Source organism: Colletotrichum tamarilloi (assembly GCF_030869305.1).
Source record: "Colletotrichum tamarilloi strain Tom-12 chromosome Unknown Scaffold_7.1, whole genome shotgun sequence".
Lineage (NCBI taxonomy): Eukaryota > Fungi > Ascomycota > Sordariomycetes > Glomerellales > Glomerellaceae > Colletotrichum > Colletotrichum tamarilloi.
Window position 1 is genome coordinate 307,579 of NW_026849390.1, and position 18,916 is coordinate 326,494.

Consider the following 18,916-nt stretch of genomic DNA (forward strand, 5'->3'; position numbering starts at 1 on the left):
TTTGCCAACGTCCTGATCCTGCGATGACAGCGCCATGATCCTTTTTGCGTGTGTCTTTACTCGCAGCCTGGAAACAAGCACAAAACAAAACAAGGCTTCATCTGATGTTGTGATCAGGAGCTGCCTTCTCGTCGAGCCAGCACATCGCACGCGGCTGCGCCTTGACAGGGGCCACCCGGCAAAGAAGTACGAAGATCACAGTCAGGGGTCAGACTGTGGTGGCCAGTTGGTGTATCTGGGAAGAGAAGGAGGAAGAACCAAGAGCGTGGGATGAGATGATGACCAGAGAGGCAAAGCGCGAAGAGTCGCAAGTACCAAGTAGCCGTACTCAGTAGCAAGAGGCAAAGGGCAAAAGAGCAAACTCGGAGTACAGATAGCAAAAGGGGCAAGACAAGACAAGGGCGTTTGAACAGCGGTTCCTTGAAGAGCGAGCGGGTCGGTAAGCGCTGTCGTTCATTGGGAGAGATTCGAACGGGACGAGGGTCTACCGCCAGCTCGGAGACTCTTTGAGAGTTTTGGTCGCTTGGGAGTCGTTGGAGTCTTTGGGGATGGGGAGCTTGAGAGCTGAACGTGTAAAGGTGACTGGCGGTAGATGGTGTTTCAGACAAGATTGTACGTTATGCTGTGTTGGCGGGCGGCGCGAGACCGCACCAACTGGATCTGCGGTACAAGGTACTTTGTGAGGTCCCTGGTGGTGGTTTGTCCCATCCAGGCTTGAGGTACGTACTGCACCGGACCGCTTATCGGGCGATAAGGCACTTGTGACGAACCTTGAACCCGAACCCATCGAGCCAGCGCCTGAGCTGTGAGCAGTGAGACTGTGAGACTGTCACACTCACAGCGGCGCCAAGTTCCAACGCCCAGGAACCAGAGATCGGTATCCGGGCCTTCCATTAGCCACGGGTGCTATGACCAGGGGCTTAAAGGGTGTTGCAAGCCCCATGTCCCCCTTCAGTCTTGGGTCACTTGGCTGGGACATCTGGGACTGGCCCCCGGGCAGGAGGGGATACCCTGGCATCTGCAGCCCCTAATTGGGAAAATCTGCACATCCCGCACCGCCACGTGCGGGTCTTTCCTTAGTTTCCTCCTCCATTCCTCCTTCGTCTGGTCCTCCAGAGATACCTGAAGCTTCTGGTGTAAGAGGGGGACGTATCTTTTCTTTCCTTCTCTTCCGTACACATTCTTTTGCGTCTTTCCCCTACGATAATGGTACACCTTGCTCTCCACCCTCATAGAGTAGTACTCCGATATGCAACGGGCAGCTCAATCTGGCTAGGAACGCCTAGGACAGCTACGAAATCCCAAAGGATGCTGATCCGCGAATATCAGAGGCATCTATTCCAGCATGGTCAGGGTAACATCCACAGAGACCTCTCATGATGAGGTTGCACGTTACACTTGCCCACCAACAAGCTCCGACTGCTGTGATTCATTCCCATGATCCAGACTCGCATTCTAGATCTGCGCTTTATTGTCATGTCTGTTCACTCACTCCGAGTCACCCTTTCAGTCATTGCACAGCATCGCAGCCTCGGGATCAATTCGTTCGCCTCATGGATGCATCATCACCACATCGTTCACCCAGAGCTATTGCTCCGCTGACGTAGCCGAGCAGGAGGGATCATCAAGCTTGTGGACGATGAATGGGCTCCAGACTCAGATGACTGTCCGATTCAGACCGACTATTGACAAAAGTCCGCGAACCTTGTCTTCCCATGCGCATGACTGCGGCGTGCAGTCAAATATTGGCAACATCATGTTCACAGAGTACGGCTCGTCATCCAAGACTGACCAAGAACCATCCAAGAACTCCAGGCCCTGACGCCGAGGTCTCCAATTCGTCGCTTGACAGCTTATTTCCCACGGCAGCGGCGCAGAGGCTGATCTTCAATGCGGTGGAGCGCCATGGAAGATTCTTTACCAAGTATCCGTACCTTCCTTCTCCTGAGAGTCGACTGGCGAGACGGGGAACCAGGGCTCGCTTTGTTTCGAGGAGCTCAACAAGATTACCTCGACATGCAGAACACCAGAGACATGCCAGCAAAGGCACCAGAGCCATCAGTGCCACCCTGGTCCCGGGGGGTGGCTGACGACCCAAGCTGACAGCGGGGATGGAGGGGCATTTTACGCATTCCCACTGCCGGGGACCACCTCGCACCACGAGCTGGCCCGCAACCTGCAGGTGGGAGCCGATGTCGAACCTGGAGCTTTGGATGACAACAGTCATGATGGTTTTTGGCATCAGAACAACCTCTTTTCTTCTCTTTGCGACAACAAAGCTCTCGTCTTTCGAATCAGCATGCTCGACGTGGCAGGGTCGCAGTACTGGCGGCCAAGTGACCCTGTGCAGAACAAGAGCAATGCTACGATGAGGAAAGATCACGAATCAGCCTCAATGGAGCCGTGACCGTGCTCAATGTTCTGGCGATCACTTTGGTTTCGGCATTCGAACATGAGAAGTCACACCGACATTCAAGGCGGCCCGGAGTCTGCGGCCCAAAGATGCGTCTGTTGGATGGATTGAAGCCAACCAACTATCATCCTTCAAGCAAAAAAGTGCTGCCTAACTTAGGTTCTCACCGTAGGCAGCGATGACAAGACGGTGATACCGCGGTTGTTGATACTGTTCTCGTCATCTGCCCAAAGTTCTTTGGGTGAGGGATTTCGCGGGCACGAATTCGATAATCAGAAGAATGATCTTTGGTCAGAGACAGCATATGCATTACGCCCCATCAGCCTTGCTCAGCGCAGCCCGACGATCATTCACTCATTCTGGAGAACCTAAGAGCTACCAGGTATAGGCACAGCATCGCTCCAAAGTCCCTTCAAGATAGCTGCGTGCAGATGGGCAGCCCTACCGACCGTCATATTGGGCGTACAGACTACAGCTTCTTCCCAGCCCGGCGATCTTTTGCCAGCGAAGGCCTAGTACGCCCGCTTCTTCTGCCGCCCAACCTTGAATTTGATGCATACCGAGCACCAGCTCGCCGTTGCACGGCATACAATTAGCCTTGGCCGCGGCACTTACGTCGCGAAATCCTACGATTTGCCTAGCGCAGCCTGCCGTCTGCACTTACATGCAGATTTGGGGGCGGGGCCGGGTGGGCAGTGTTAGTGTCGGCTATATGGGGACTTTGGCAATTGTGTGGCCGGGTTACGCCCAGCCAAGACAAAAACCTAACAGCTACCTCACGCAGCACGCTGTTCAGAGCATCAGATTCAGCTATTGGAAAAGATTCGGCAAAGGCGGCGTTTGACGGAACTCTTTGGTTCCGCAGGTTTCTGCATTTCTCGGAGTATCATCCCTTTCACGGACTACGAGTCGGTTATCGGAATGCGACGTTTCCCAGGCCCTCTACGGAAGCTCATCCGGCCGAGAAACTAATTACCATGCCCAGATATTGGTGCGACTTGAACACGAGCGCAACCCTCTGAGGCCGGTCTAACGTAGCTCTCCCGCGATTCAAGAAACGCCGCGAGTTCCAAACCGCCCTTGGAGCACGAACCCGACTACTTGGCTTGGTTTGAGACTTTGTCCTCCTCCTTTTACATTGGGTAAACATTGATCTTCTCATTCATGCACACGCATCACCACTTGGCATAAGGTATTTCAACCACACTCATTTCAAAGATACACTGAACAGCCAGTGTCAAAAAGGTAGAGAGAAATATCATTGAGCAAGGTTCAACAGCTTTAACCCTGATTTTTGGGTCGCACATAGCACGCGAGAGTACCCCGTACTCCGTACGTCAATCGACAAAACTCCATCTCTTCGTACAGAATTTCCACTTCTATGCGACGCCCACGGTATGAACCAAATCGCAGGCCCAAACACGCCCCTGCCTCCTACTCCTGGGCCTGGGAAAGTAAACCACCACCACCATTTTAACAATCTCTAGTTTCTACTCACCTTGGGGGGTTCTTACGCGTACTCGTGGCTGCTTGCGGTCCGGGCCTTATCGCAAAACACGACGCTCCCACCTTTTTCTTGACAGTCAACAGTGTCTTGAAACGAACCGTTTTACATCCGACCGCGCGGCGGGGCCAAACGCCAAACCTGCGTTCCATTCTTTTTTGTCGTCCCTTCTCCGAATCAGACTCAGCCTCTTTTTTTGAACTCTTGCTCTTGCTTGCGTTCGTTCAATGATTCTTAACTGGTCTGGTCAGGACCCGGCTCTTCGGCACAGAGTCAAAGCTTCCATTTTATACTTTTCGTCCTCCAAAACCGGACAGGAAAGGAATGGAGGAGGGGGGGGGGGGGGAATACCCAAAAAAGAGAGAGACGGTTGTCTGATGATTAAATGTTAAACTTTATTGATATCGTTGATCTCGCCTCGCTTATTGCATCTACTGAAATGCCCATCCCGTATTCAAACCTCAAGCGATGAAATTTACTTGATCTCCAATCGCAGCGCATCATATTGGACGTAAATAGCAGGCGTAAGCACGGCGCTCTCGTAATTCGTCGCGCCGTACGGCAAGCTCAGGACAATCTCGTTCTCGCCCGCCTTCAACAGCTTCGAGTCAAAGACAAACTTGTTGGCGACGTTGTAACACACCACCGCCGACCGCACCGCGCACGAGCTGCTCTGGTAATACGGAATCACCCACGGCTCCAGGTCTTTCCCGTTGACGTTGACGGTGTACTTCAGGTTGGCGTGCGGCTCGCTCGCGTTGTACACGTCCGTGTTGCCCGCCGCCGTCTTGGCGCCCGCGAGCTGCACCGTGAAGGTGCCGTAGCGCTTCTGCTTCACGGCCGCCTCGTCGAGGTCGAAGACGAGGGTCCAGTTGTTGACGTTGCCGTCGCCGAGGTAGAGGTCCGGGCGGAGGGAGTTCCCTTTGCCGCCGAACGCCGCCCAGTGCACGTAGTTGAGGTCCTGCGCGACGTCGTCCTCGCCGACGCGGAAGCGGATGCCGTCCGGGAACTCGGTGGGGAAGTCGTAGCGCGCCCAGTAGATGCGGTATTCCTCCGGCGTGCGGGGTTTCGTGGTGTCGCGCGCGAAGCCGTGGCGGTATTCGCCCGAGGACTTGTCTGGCGTGCCGATGCGGAAGATTTCCGTGCCGGATGTCTCCTCGCGCCAGCGCGCGTGGGTGGTGTCGATTTTGCCGGCGACGATTTTCACGTCGTCCTTGATGTATTGGCCAAAGATGCCGTCGCCGTAGATTGTGAGGCGGTAGGTCCCCTCTTTTACGCGCGGGATCGTGGCGTAGCCTTGGGCGTCGATGTCGGTCCAGTATTGGTAGGCTTTTGTGTCGAAGACGTTGTCCTGGAAGTCGACGCCGTTCTGCGCCAGCACGGCGATGGGTTTCGTCACGCCCTCGGGGAGATCGACGTGCAGCTTCCAGGTGGTGCGCTGCGTGGAGGGGACGTAGTTGGGTACGAGGTGGGCAATGTCGTCGTAAAAGTCCGCGTTCCACGTCGGGTCGGCGAGCTTGGCGGCGTCGGCGTGGAGGTCGAGGATGGAGGTGCCCGCGGGGCCCTTGTTGAAGTGGTAGTACTGCGGGCCAAAGGTGCGGTCGAAGCCGTTTGTGATATTGGGCGTCTGGTCGCCGTGGTGGTTGGACGAGATGTAGTTGTAGACGATGCCGTCGACCGTCAGGTCCGAGTGCAGGGGGCCGCCGAAGTAAGTGTCGCGGGTGTTGAAGACCATCCAGGCGCCGAACGCGGAGCCGTCGGCCGTCTTGGAGCCGTCGGCGAACATGCCGTAGGCGTCGACGTCGCGCCAGGTGTCTTGAAAGGTGTATTTCGTGAACCAGTCGGCTTCCTCCTGGACGTAGGGGTCTTGGGGCGTGTTGCCTAGGTACCACGTCGCGTCCTGGACGACGACCTGCTGCGCGACGGCGTCCTTTGACGGGAGGGGCGCGTACTGCGTCGGGTTGGTGAGGAGGTGCGTCCACATGGGATCGTTGGGGCGGAACAGAGTCCTCAGCTCCTGGAGGTTTCGCAAGAAGGGTGCCGTCTCGTTGTGGTAGGCGACGCGGCTGAACATGTGCAGGCCCGTCTCGCCATCGCGGAGGAACCAGTACTGCTCGAGGACCTGGCCCGTCGAGGCGTAGGTGTCTGACATCTTGACGCCGCCGTAGGCGACGCCGGCGGAGTCGGTGCCAGAGTAGAGTTGAAACGTGGGCTTCACGGTGCCGGGCGTCCAGAAGCCTTGCGGGGTGCAGTAGCAGTCTAGGTACGGCCCTTGGCCGGTCGCGCCGGAGGCGGTGCCGAGGAGGTTTACACCGTCGAGGGTGAGTTCTACGACGGCACCGCCTGGCTTGGAGACGGCGGCGTAGAGGCGGTCGTTAGCGATGATGAGGCGGTTGGAGGTCTCTGTCGCGTTGAGGGCTGCTCTTGCCCCGGTCGCGAGGGTGAGGGCTGCGCCTAGGGCGGCGCTGCGGAGGGAGGAGACGCGCATCTTGTAGTCGTTTGGAAGTCTCACGAGGTTTTTGGACACGGTAGAGACGCTCGTTCGACGACCAGAGGAAATACGGGGACCGGCGAGAGGTTTTCGTTCGACTTGATGCTCTTGTCGGAACTTCTACTCTTCGCTTGCCTAACCAGCAAAAAGAGGCAAAGGACTGTCCGGCATGGAGACGAGACTGCTTCCTTTTATGACCGCAGGCTATTCTCCCGAGGCACCCCGTTCATAACGGGGCCGGCCCTGCTGGGCGTGTCGTTGGCGTGGAGGAAGGAGGATCTCGGGCATCTCATCTCCGGAACTTGTTTATTTCTCTTGGGGGAGGGAGAATACAACCCCATGACCCCCCAGCGACATATTTAGGCTGGCAGGCCCTCCCCGCAGGTCGCAGGGTTAGGTTGGGATGTATCCATCCATATCCGAACGAGGAGGGGCTACGGATCGTCGGATAGATACGCAGGGATTGCCAGATAGCGAAGCTGGGTAGGTACGTCAGCAAGACAGAGACCGAGAGAGAGATGCGGGGAAGGCCGTCCGTCCTTTGTTTGGCGTACCTCAGAGAAATAAACGCAATGGAAACGTAGAATGCATGATGAGCTTTTTTGACATGCAAGGACGACCATGTCTGCGTGGAGAAATTGAGGTCCGGACTGGCGGGCGAATGACATGGCCCAATTCTTTTCAAAAGTCTGGGGTAGGTAATTTACCTTTGTGTCGTTGGGACCTTCTCCGCACGTCGCCCAACTTTTCCCCCAGACCACCCGCAAAAAGCCCACCCACCTCCTCCGCCGATCTCCGCCTTGACTTCGGCGCCCTCTTCGCCGAGGCGAGCCGGGCCAAGCTGGGGTTTTGACATTGGCCAAGGACCCCAACGGTGACTAGACCTTGAGACTAGCAAGTCACCGCCCTCAGCCAAGGACCGGGACTTCAATTCCATGATTCAGAAGAAGCCTTTCCTTTCGTCTGCAGGAACCGAGCAACTTGCCTGCCCCCTGGAAACTTGAGGTGAACCGTGAAGAGGATTGCCCGCCTATCTTCCCCCTCCCCCAACTTTGCGGCCGGCTTGCCGTGTGTTCAGGTTGCGTCGGTGTAACAACACGTCGAGGGAGGAGTCGTACGGTACTAGGCGCTGATGGTCCCGCCTTTCGGTTCCCCGGTATAATTTCCCACGTATTGGGGTCCTTCCCCCGTGGGGTTCAGTATTTCCTTGGCGGAACCGAATGACCGGGTCATTTTGACTTATTTCAGAAGAGAGTGCGAGCCGTAAAGTTTCGATGATGCCTGGACTCAAGAGAATTGGCTCGGCTTGGAGTTGCCGGGTTCATACGAGTCTGTATTACGGTGGTACTGGGGCCACCCATTTGGTGATGCGTAGATGGATTGATAGTTCAACTTCCAACTGCTTTACCGGTACTCTCATGGCTTGTATTAGCCTGTGACTGGGAGAATGAGGGCAACGAAAAGACGGATTGATAGAGAGAAGGGGTCAACATCGAGAGGCGCGTCACTCCTGGGTACCGTTGGGTGGGTATTAAGATTGATTCATCCATCTCGCCAGACAATTCTCTCTACACGGAATGTCGCCTTTCCTCCCTTTTCATGACACACAACTTCCATGGCCTCCATGTCCCAAATCTTTCCACAAGATAACAACAAATAAATACAAACGCTTTTTTGTCCCGTCCCCTCACACACACACACACACACACTCTCTCTCTCTCTCCTTACGTCCTAGGGCTCCGCAAGAACCCGACAACACCACTACAGTACCCGACGAGATCGTCCAGCCGCCCGGCCTCCCGCGCCTGCAGCGTCTTCCACTCGCCCAGCGCCTCCAGCAGCTCCACGTCGGCCATGACGAGGTCAAAGTGCAGGCGCAAGAACACAGTCATCCAGGCCTGGACGAGCTCGTAGTCGCGACGGGCCGCGAGGCGGCTCGTCAGCGCGCGGATGAAGTTGAGGAGGCCGCCGTCCTCGGGCGAGAGGGAGCGGAGCTCGAGGTCTGCCGTCGAGGGGGACAGGGATTTGAGGTGGGTGATGAAGTCGTCGACTGGTTTGCATGTTAGCTTCTTCTTTCTTTCACGTATGGAAGACGCGGGTGAGTGGGGGATTCAAAGAAGGAAAAATCATCTTACAGTCTCCTGAGGCTGCGCCGTCGTCCAGCTTGCTCGTAAACGCTTCTTGCATGCGGCCACGCTCGAGCTTGGTGATGCGGGACTTTGCCTCCGTTGCGGCATCGGCTTCGGGTGCAACGGCCCCTTCGATGAGCGACTGCTGCGGCTGCTTCCCGGCACCGACAGAGGGCAGGAAGAAGGGCGCCTTTTCGGGGGCCTTGGGGGCCTCGGTCGGCTTGTTGCGCTGCTTGATCAGGTCCAGGTGGAGCAGCGTCTGCCAGCGACTTTTGGGCACCAGGGACAGCGTCGTCAGCTCAGCGCTGAGCTGGTCGACCGTTGGCGCGACGACAGTCTCGTCCTCTGCGTCTGCGTCGCCGTCTTCTGTGAAAGCCGCCTCCAGCAGGCCCTCGTTGCCTTCGCCGGACGTCGTGGGTCCCGTGAGCAGCGCGGCCTCCTTGTCCGAGATTTGTCGCGTCGGCACGTGCGTGAAGAGGGACTTGTTGGTCCAGATGGCGACGCCGAGCTCGTTCTCAATCGTGGCGGCGAGGTACTCGCCCGAGGAAGACATGGCCAGCGCGGTGCAGGGCTTTTCGAGGCGGATGGCGTCAATGAGATGGCTGGTGGGCAGGTCCCATATCCTGATGACGCGGTCCTGTGAAGCGGCGATGATCCAGCGGCCGTCGTTGGAGAAGCAAAAGTCGTTGATGGTGTCCTGGCAGCCCCAGAACTCTCTAATTGTTCTCTTCGTCTCCAGGTCGACGACGCGGACCGAGTTGTCGTCGCAGGTGAAGGCCATGAGGTCATTTGCGGCGTGGTATCGGCACCCGGTGATGGCGGCCATTGGTGCCCAGTTGATCTGGTGCACGAGGTTACCCGTGACAAAATCCCAGAACTTGATCTTGCCGTCAAGGGAGCAGGTGATGACGTTCTTGTTCATCGAGTCCACCACAATACCCGTTACTGCCTTTGTGTGTCTTCCTGTGCCAGGCGCAAAGCCACTGTTCTTCTCGGTGTGAAGCTGCACAACATCATCGGCCTGCTTTAGCTGCTGAATCTTCAGCGCTCTCGCTTGGGCGGGAGTGAGCTTGGACGGGAAACGCTGGCGGTGAATGCCGGATTGCAAGTTGTACATGTCGATGCTGCCCTCTACGGAACCGACCAGAGCGAAAGTACCGCAGGGACTGATGGCGATGGTAGAGACAAAAGAGCCGTCGCCCGTGGGGAATGCCCACCGGCCAGCTCTCTTGCGACCCCAGAACCATGTACGCGCCCAAGCGTCATCCTTGTGTGCCGTCACGACGCTCTCCCAGCCAGTCGAGCCACTAACTTCGGCATCGAGCTTCTTCTTGTTCTCCCTGTGCTTCTGCCAGATGGGCTGGTTGCCGGGCAAGGCGCCAATGCCACCGTCGCGGTTGAGAGAGCTGGCGATGCAGGTAATCTCGGGGGCCTTGAGATCTTCCAAAGTCGTCGTAGGGCCCCTGGCCATCGCCTTTGCAGAAAGTATACCAGTCTTCTTCGCCATCTTGCGGATGTTTCCTTGGCTGAGCTCGGTGCTCTGACCATCACGTCGCATACTCCATCCCCAGAGACTACGATCTTGACCACCACTGAGGAGCCACTTGTTACCTGCATCGGCTCCGTCAAAGTCGGAGGGGAGGAACTCCAAGCACTTGACGGGCGCGGCATGGCCGCTGCGCTGGTGCAAGATACGGGGGATGGCGGAGAATGGGGTCTCGTCAAAGATCCACGTCTTGAGGGCGTTGTCCCGTCCACTGGTAACAACAACCGGCTGGCCTGACAGGAACTCAACCTTGCTAATTCCTCCTCGTACCAACGGACCGTCGCCGGACGGGGGGTTGTGCGCACTCCTCAGAACACCCATGACCCTGCCTCCATTGTTTAGGTCCCAGAACGTAACGTCTCCTGTGGCAGCGGTAGCGGTCGCCATGACACCGTCCTTGCGGCTATCATGACCTGCTCCCATGCCGTCAGATCTAAAAGAGATGGAAGTAACGGGTTCATCGTCGTGGCCGGCCTTGAGTTGGATAATTGGCTTATCGGTTAGGATGTTCTGGATCACTAGGTTGCCATTCGCGTAGGCAATGGCAAGGAGTGACAAGGCTGTGGTGGGCTGCATGAAGGTAACGGCGCCGCAGTCAGGGGTCGGAGGGAGAATGGTGTAGATGAGTTTGCCGGTGCTGACGTTCCAGATTTCGACCCAGCCGTCCTTGCGACCAACAAAGATCTTGTTCAGGTAGGTCGGCATGTTCGTGATCCCGCCCGTGATCTCGTTGGCGCCCGAATTGCCAGCCATGGTGTAGAGTGTGGTGTAGTGCTCCAGGGTGGCCGACTTCCAAACCTCGAGTCTCGTCACAGCGCATGCAACAATCCAGGAGCCGAAGATGAGGATTTGTTGAATAGGCTCGTTGAGGTCTTCGGGGAGCTCGAGCTCCTCAACCTTCTTTCCACGTTTGAATGCCCAGAGTCCTTGCTTCTCGCCCTTCCTGGCGTCGCCCCATGCGGCGAATACCTTGTCCTTCCATGCGAGCGTCGTGGTGATGTCGGCTGGGGTCTGGGGACGAGTAACGAAGACTAGATTGAGACCTCTCTTTAAATCGTAGGTCTGAAGGGCTCTTCCGACAGATGTCGTGATTTGGAAAGTCGTCTTTCCGAGGGGAATCGAAGTAAATGGGACGTTTGTGGGGGAGACGAGGCCAACAGTCTGGGAGAAAGCATTGGCATTAGCATGGAAAGACCTGGATCATCAGTATTCAAAAGACATACTCGGAAAGGCGCAAAGATGCGAGAGGATTGACGTGTGGCGGTGGCAGGCTTGGAGGCGACAGTAAGCTTCTGTCGCTTGACCAGAGGCCCTTCTTGTTCCGAGTGAGGCATTGTGGCGAGCATGTGGACTTGACGGACTCGAAGGCCTTTTCCGGGATGCGATTCGTTCAAGGCCCTGAGGTACTGTCTTTCGAGTCGTCGCCCGAGATTTTTTTCCAATCTTTTCGAGCAGACGTGCCTTATCTTATCGCGATCACAGATTTGCCGGGCTTTAGCCGACGGGTGTCTTTGGCCCCGCCATTGACGATTGAGGGGCGCGGGGCAAGTCCAATTGGGATTACCTGATTGGTTCTGCATCTTTTCCTGCGAGGTTCCCAAAACGGCTGACTCATTCCTCGACTAAGCATCAGGAATGCCCTTCAGGAAGATGATCATCGATCGCCTCATATACTCCATAGAGGGCGCCACGTAAATAAGTAGTAGGTAGTTGACAAAGTTCTTCACCGAACTGTAGTCATTATGGACCATGATATGTACCTCTTCTTGGGGTCTCGATCGGCTCCATGGAGTTTGGGTATTGGACAGTATGGAGGAACATGTTATGAAATCACAACCATTGCTGGGTACTACAAGTTCCGTAGATGTTGCGTTCGCCAGCAGCAGAGCCTAGAACTTTTCATCCAGTCTTTGGGTTTGGGACAACCTTATCGTGCATGCGCGGAAGAGGGGTGGGAGACTAAGGTAGCAAGGCGCCATTGATTGAGGCTCGAGGTGTCAGAAGCTGCATTCAGCTTCATGATTCGCCGGAAGCCTCCAGCTTGACAACGTTAGTGAACAGGTCCAGCTGTCAAGCGCTGGCTGCATAAGAAACCTACCTGAGCATTTTCAAGGTCTCGGTTGGTGTTGCTAGCTCCCCCACCTCTTTCTCACCCGTCAGCCGTCTGTGTGCCCGCCTCCAACGTCATCCTTGCTTCTGCCACGCCTGCGTCTAGAACGTTTTTACTTCTCCCTCGTTGCATCCTCTCGAGTGCCATGTCTTGGCTTGTGGGATTTCTAGAAAGTCCCTCTGCTGCATTGTGAGCTGCTCTCGCTTGTGCCTACAGCCGCCGCCCCGCCACCTTGTCTCACGACACACAGCTACATACATCATCACGCTCGCGGCAACAAGTAGGCATTGGTAGTCTCGCAATCGCTCTTTTGGTGCGAGAACACGGGAGCAGCACGAGCTAGTACGTTACTGACTCTTTCATGTGTAAGGTAGGGAAACAAGAAGACAGGGACAGGGCTCTACCGTCTGTTACGATTGCTTGCCATTCTCTAACCTCGGTCGTCCAATGGGAAGGCCACGCAGGAGGTGCTGCACGCCCACGTTCTGGCGTCGCTTCTTCATCTGCCATTTGGACGGTACCTTTCTTGCCCAATAATAACCTTTTTCCATCTGGATGCAACAGCGAGCCCTCAACTCCAACTACTCCAAACTCCAAATTCCTCGCTGTAGACTTCACGTCATTTAAGAAACCCCCCAAAAAAAACAAAGTCTGCCACCTTTTCTCGTCTGGTGGAAACCCCTCCTTGTTTATCCTGTCTCGCGCTCTTTCACCTTGAGAGGTTCCAGCACCCTGACCGCTGGGTCGCTGTATTCCCACCTTGCTCGCCCTCCAATTCTTGCAGTCAAGGTACGAATACGGTACAAACCAACCAGAGAACAAAGCAACAAAGCAAACAAGAAAAAAAAAAAAAGAGAAAACTGCAAGGTTGTAGCGTCTACGTAGCGTCTACGACCCAGGCCCAGTAATCGTCGAGTCAGCAGCCGCCCCTCCAATACCTTCCATCTGATCAGTGCGCGTCTGAAAGGTCTCTCCATCGCCTCGGGGCGCATCTGGCAACATGGACCGACCGAATTTTAACACTCGACGATCCGTAGATAGTGCACGCTCGGCTACCGCTACCAATCCTGCTTCCCCTGCCACTGCCGCCGCGCCTGCTTCTCCCCTCAACCCTCACTCTTCCCAAACTTCGTCATCCTCTTCCCATTCGACCGTAAACTCCTCTGCTCCTACCGACGTTCCTCTGCGATCGAGGCCCGGACGCTCCGTCTCGCATTCCCTCAATCTATCCTCTTCTGCCAGCAGGAAGAGCCGACATGCCGAGCCTGGAACGACCGACGCCCACTCTGCCTCTGCTAGCCTTTCCATGCCCCCGCCCTCTTCGATTCCTCTAAAGAGCCCGAGAACTTCTCTCTGCCGCACCCGCCGAGAATCCAATAACTCGCTCGAAGCCTGGAGCGATTCCGCCTTGCAGTTTGCCGACGTCGACGAGGTCGACAATACCCCACGCCTCATGTCTGGGTCTAGCCAGCAAGATTCCACCACCGCCCCATATCGCCCCCTCCCCGAACCCGCCCTCACCTCCCGATCATCTTTTTCTTCCGAGTCCGACCTCAAGGACAAGCGCACATCCGTCTCCAGCATCTTTTCTGTCTACTCCCTGGCCTCGGCTCGCGGCGCCGCCCCAACTTCCGTCCCCGCCACCCAATCCTCTGCTGCTTCGACAAACGGCTCCGACGGTGGCCCTTCGCGCTCCGTTTCTGGCATCATGTCGTCAGGAAAACCAGTCACGAATGCCTCGCAACCCGGCGCCGAGCTCTCCAACGTTACTGTAACTACCTCTTCGAATGGTCAAAATACCAATGCCGCCCCGGGTGGTCATCACCTGGCGCCGCGCGAGACCAATACCCATACGCACCACGAAGTAATCAAACGGCCTCCTCGTCCCGCCCAGCCAACGCGATCCCGCAGCCGGAACAAGCGCAGGTTCAGCGGAAGCACTGGTGCAAGCAGCCATAGCCCCAGCAGCGATCGAGGACCCTACCACAACAAGGAGAAAGAAGAGGGTCAGTCAAGAGATACAAGCGCGCCTCGACAACGTGTACCGACAAGCTCTAATGCGCCTGCAGTCAAGCCAGCGCCTTGGGGTGTTATTGGAGTTTGCGCTTTGGATGTCAAGGCCCGCAGCAAGCCTAGCAGGAACATTCTGAACCGACTCATTGCTAATCGCGAGTTCGATGTCGTTGTGTTTGGTGACAAGGTCATTTTGGACGAAGGTAAGCCGCCGTTTCGCTCAATAGAGAGGAGCAACCCAGATTCGAGCAAATTGGATATCTAGGAGCTGCATTACGTCGGAAATTTTGCTAACCACGGTGTTCGTCATGTAGAGGTCGAGAATTGGCCCATGTGGTGAGTAGTCAGAATATTTCTTATGTTTCGCTGACGGCTCGGTGAGCCAAAACAGTATAGCCTCTTCCTGCATCACCAATCCTTCAACCCATGCACAAGACATCTCCCATCTCTCACAGATCCCCAACCAGTCACAGGCATCCTTTCAACTCTACTCCCTATTCATCTATAGTCGCCGAGGCCATTACGAAAGTGGTTTTCTTGCGTACAGGTACTAACAATTTCCTCAGTGATTATCTCATCTCATTCTATTCGGATGGCTTCCCCCTGGATAAGGCAATTGCCTACGTCAAGGCTAGAAAACCGTTCTGCGTCAACGATGTGCCGATGCAGAAGATTCTTTGGGATCGTCGTCTATGCCTCAACATCTTGGACGGAATTGGCGTGGCTACGCCGAAACGCATCGAGGTGAACCGTGATGGCGGACCTAAGCTTTTGACCGCAGACACTGCAAAGCATATCAAGGAGATTACTGGTATAACCTTGGACGCCGAGGATCTGGGCTACAATAGGCTTCCCCGCAAGGTCGAGCTTCTCGACGACGGCGACATTCTCAGCGTCGACGGCGCTCTGCTCAAGAAACCCTTTGTCGAGAAGCCTGTCAGCGGTGAAGATCACAACATCATCATCTACTTCCCCAAGTCCACCGGTGGTGGTGCTCGCCGGCTGTTTCGCAAAATTGGCAACAAGAGCTCCGAGTATGATCCCGACTTGAACATTCCTCGCGCTATTCTGGAGCCAGAGAATAGTTACATTTACGAAAAGTTCATGAGAGTTGACAATGCTGAGGATGTCAAAGCCTACACTGTGGGACCCAACTACTGCCACGCAGAGACTCGGAAATCTCCAGTTGTCGACGGTGTCGTCAGACGAAACACGCACGGCAAGGAGCTGCGCTATGTCACGGCATTGGAGCCTGAAGAGAAGGAAATTGCGAGCAAGATTTCAACCTCTTTCGGCCAAAGAGTTTGCGGCTTCGACTTCCTGCGGGCCGGCGGCAAGAGCTATGTCATCGACGTTAATGGTTGGAGCTTCGTCAAGGATAACGACGATTACTATGACCACTGCGCCAACATTCTCAAGGATGTCTTTGTCAAGGAGAGGCTTCGCAGAGGCGGCGTCACCTCTCCCGTACCATCACCTTCTCCCTCGGATATGACTGATCCATTGGCATCGCGCGGAAAGGAGAAGGAGGCTTCGCAACCTATCCCTGTGCCACCGGCGCAGAACAAGTCCGTGACCAACGTGTCGGCCGTTTCTGAGAAGCTACCCCAGGAGCCGAAGCCCATACCAGCGAGTGCACCGCCTCAAAAGTCGGAGAGTGCACTCCCCTCTGCTGTCACCAGTTCGTGTACCAGCCCTACTCTTCCTCCTCCACCTCCGCTGGTAGATCCTGCAGTGGCGAGCGTCCCTTCCACCGTGGGAACGGGGTCAGCGACTCCATCCGCCGCGCCTTCGCTGCAAGGGGAGGGCACTGCGCCTCCTGCAGAGGAGGCTCCAGTGCCGCCGCCGCCACCGAAGCACTCTTGGAAACTCAAGGGCATCGTGTCCGTCATTCGACATGCTGATCGAACTCCGAAGCAAAAGTACAAGTTCACTTTCCATACAGCGCCCTTTATTGAATTACTCAAGGGTCATCAGGAAGAGGTGCTCCTCATAGGAGAGGCCGCTCTGGCCAGCGTACTGCAGGCCGTAGATGTCGCGTTGAGAGCTGGCGTAGAAGACCGCGCCAAGTTGAAATCGCTGCGTAATGTCCTCGTGAAGAAGGGCGGATGGGCTGGCACCAAGGTCCAAATTAAGCCAATGTTCCGAAAGAAGAAGACGGAAGAGGTCGCAGTTTCGTCAGGCGACGAGCTTTCACAAGTCTTGAAAGAAGGCGTCGAAACGGACTTCGCAGAGAAGACTGATGATGGTGCCGCAAAGACGGAAAACTCTTCACCGTCCAGGATGCCACCCAAGAGGCACGACTCACTTTCTGGTATGACCATGTCCCGCATCACAGCAGCGGAGGAAAGCTTGGTCCTAGAGAAGCTTCAGCTCATTGTGAAATGGGGCGGTGAGCCAACACATTCGGCACGCTATCAGGCCCAGGAACTGGGTGAGAACATGAGAAACGATTTCAATCTGCTTAACCGAGATGTCCTTGACGAGGTTCACGTTTTCAGCAGTTCTGAACGTCGCGTTACTACCAGTGCGCAAATTTGGGCTTCTGCTTTCCTGGATCGCAAAGATCTCCCTGAGGACTTCATCACTATTCGCAAGGATTTGCTCGACGACTCCAACGCTGCCAAGGACGAGATGGACAAGGTGAAGAAGAAGTTGAAGGGTCTTCTTCGCAAGGGTAACGAGCGACCTTCCCAATTCGCTTGGCCGGAGAAAATGCCCGAGCCTTCAGAGGTTCAGACGCGCGTTGTTCAACTCATGAACTTCCATCGTCGCGTAATGCACTACAACTACAGCAAGCTGCACAACGGTAGTGCCGTTGCTTCTTTGAATAATGCCATTGCCAACCCGGGTTCCGAGAAACCCACAAGTGCCGAGGCATCAGGCTCGACAAACTCCATGTCCTCCTCACTGTCTCAGGCGAATGCGGTGAGCAACATTCAACCCAGATGGTGTTGTGGCGAGGATGCCGAGCTCTTCAGGGAACGCTGGGAAAAGCTTTTCGCGGAGTTTTGTGACGGAGAAAAGGTCGATCCAAGCAAGATCTCTGAGCTTTACGACACGATGAAGTTCGATGCTCTGCATAACCGGCAGTTCTTGGAATGGGTATTCACACCGCCCAAAGCCATGCTGGAGGAGGAGTACGGTATCAAGGACAAGGAAAAGGACAAGGACAGCAAGGACGGTAGCAAAGAGGCGAAGACTGCCGAGAAAACATCCGATGAGGGGAAGTCGTCGCAGGACTCCCGCGAGGAACGACGGGATTTCTCGGGATCTAGCGATAAGGCAGACAAGAGCGAAGCCAGCAAGAGCTCAACATCTGTCAGACGCATCTTCCGACGGCGGTCGTTCCTCAACGGTCTCCGACACGTCGAGGCAGCCCCGCCTGAACAGTACTTTCACCTCTACAAGAGCAACACTCAGACCAAGGCAAAGACCGATGCCAGGTTTGAGCCGTTGCGGGAATTGTACCAGCTTGCCAAGGTTCTATTCGACTTCATCTGCCCTCAAGAGTACGGTATCTCTGATGGGGAGAAGCTGGAGATTGGTCTTCTGACATCGTTGCCGCTGCTCAAGGAGATTGTTCAGGATCTTGAGGAGATGCAAGCATCGAACGATGCCAAATCCTTCTTTTACTTTACCAAAGAGTCTCACATTTACACCCTGCTCAACTGCATCCTTGAAGGAGGGATCGAGACGAAGATCAAGAGAAGCACTATTCCCGAGCTTGACTATCTTTCGCAGATCTGCTTCGAGCTGTATGAATCGGAGACCAAGGCCCCTGCCGCCACACCCGACGGGGGCGAGGAGCAGACATTTGCCTACAGCATCAGAATCACCATTAGCCCCGGATGCCACGTCTTCGACCCGCTAGATGTCCAATTGGACAGCAAGCATTGCATCAGCTGCGCTCCGCGACGCAGTCTGACCCCTCACGGCGATTGGATGCAAGTGATCCGCACTCTGAGGGCTAAGTTCAACCAGTAAGTTTCGCTCCAGTAAATGGCTTACCTGGGGTTTGGGGTGTGATGCTAACGAGTGGTATTGCAGAGTCAAACTTCCCAAGACGTTCCTCGCTGTGAACTTGTCAGATCTCTTTTCTGTCGAGGACCATGAACGACGGGATAGTGACAGCGAGGGGCTCGAAATGAAGGGATTGCATCCTAAGCCCCAGGTATCAGAGCAGCAAACCACTGCCCACTCAGAAACCGAGAGCGGAACAGGAAAGGAGGAGCTTGTCTCAGCGGGCCAGGCTCTTGCTTCAGCCTCGTCGGTCGTCATGGATGATGAGGAGCCCGTTAGCCCGAGAACCAAGCCTGACGCTTCAACCGAGACAATCTCCCAGGTGGCAGCAGACTCTGCCGAGTGATTGAGTCGGCATACTTGGCTTAAGTCTCGTAGTTATCGAGACAGGATTACAAAGATACGGTGGGAGGTACAAGACGTGAGAGAACAAGCGATGGACAGGAGGCAAGAAATATAGCATGGATAGACTCAAGCGCATTATTAGCAACGATAGCGGAAAATCAAACAGTATCATCCAAGACCTTGGCAAGTCGCTGGCAATGAAGGCAAGACGATGTTGAGGTGCAACGTCATTGGAGTTGTCGTCAGAAGTTGGATGTGACGCGGGCCGAGCTCGCCCCAGCATTGGTCTTGCGTGCTAGCCAGAAGAGAGTCTCATCCATGGTACCGTACCACTGCTCGGCA

General features: G+C 55.5%; 4 protein-coding genes across 4 annotated transcripts; 1 reads left to right on the forward strand and 3 right to left on the reverse strand.

Moving 5' to 3' along the window:
- Positions 1–113: 113 nt before the first annotated feature.
- CTAM01_03041 (uncharacterized protein) lies at positions 114–787 on the reverse strand (the record flags this gene model as incomplete). The annotated part of the gene is made up of 2 exons (XM_060519079.1): positions 114–556; positions 745–787. 2 exons carry the CDS (start codon positions 785–787, stop codon positions 114–116), a joined length of 486 nt encoding a protein of 161 aa, XP_060386078.1.
- A 3,605-nt stretch (positions 788–4,392) lies between these two features.
- Positions 4,393–6,405, reverse strand: CTAM01_03042 (rhamnogalacturonate lyase; the record flags this gene model as incomplete). The annotated part of the gene is made up of 1 exon (XM_060519080.1): positions 4,393–6,405. One exon carries the CDS (start codon positions 6,403–6,405, stop codon positions 4,393–4,395), a length of 2,013 nt encoding a protein of 670 aa, XP_060386079.1.
- A 1,727-nt stretch (positions 6,406–8,132) lies between these two features.
- On the reverse strand, positions 8,133–11,417 carry CTAM01_03043 (WD domain-containing protein; the record flags this gene model as incomplete). The annotated part of the gene is made up of 3 exons (XM_060519081.1): positions 8,133–8,458; positions 8,544–11,244; positions 11,307–11,417. 3 exons carry the CDS (start codon positions 11,415–11,417, stop codon positions 8,133–8,135), a joined length of 3,138 nt encoding a protein of 1,045 aa, XP_060386080.1.
- A 1,776-nt stretch (positions 11,418–13,193) lies between these two features.
- On the forward strand, positions 13,194–18,575 carry CTAM01_03044 (histidine acid phosphatase; the record flags this gene model as incomplete). The annotated part of the gene is made up of 5 exons (XM_060519082.1): positions 13,194–14,199; positions 14,263–14,409; positions 14,521–14,542; positions 14,773–18,189; positions 18,257–18,575. The coding sequence occupies 5 exons, from the start codon at positions 13,194–13,196 to the stop codon at positions 18,573–18,575; spliced, it is 4,911 nt and encodes a 1,636-aa protein (XP_060386081.1).
- Between the last annotated feature and the right edge of the window lie 341 nt (positions 18,576–18,916).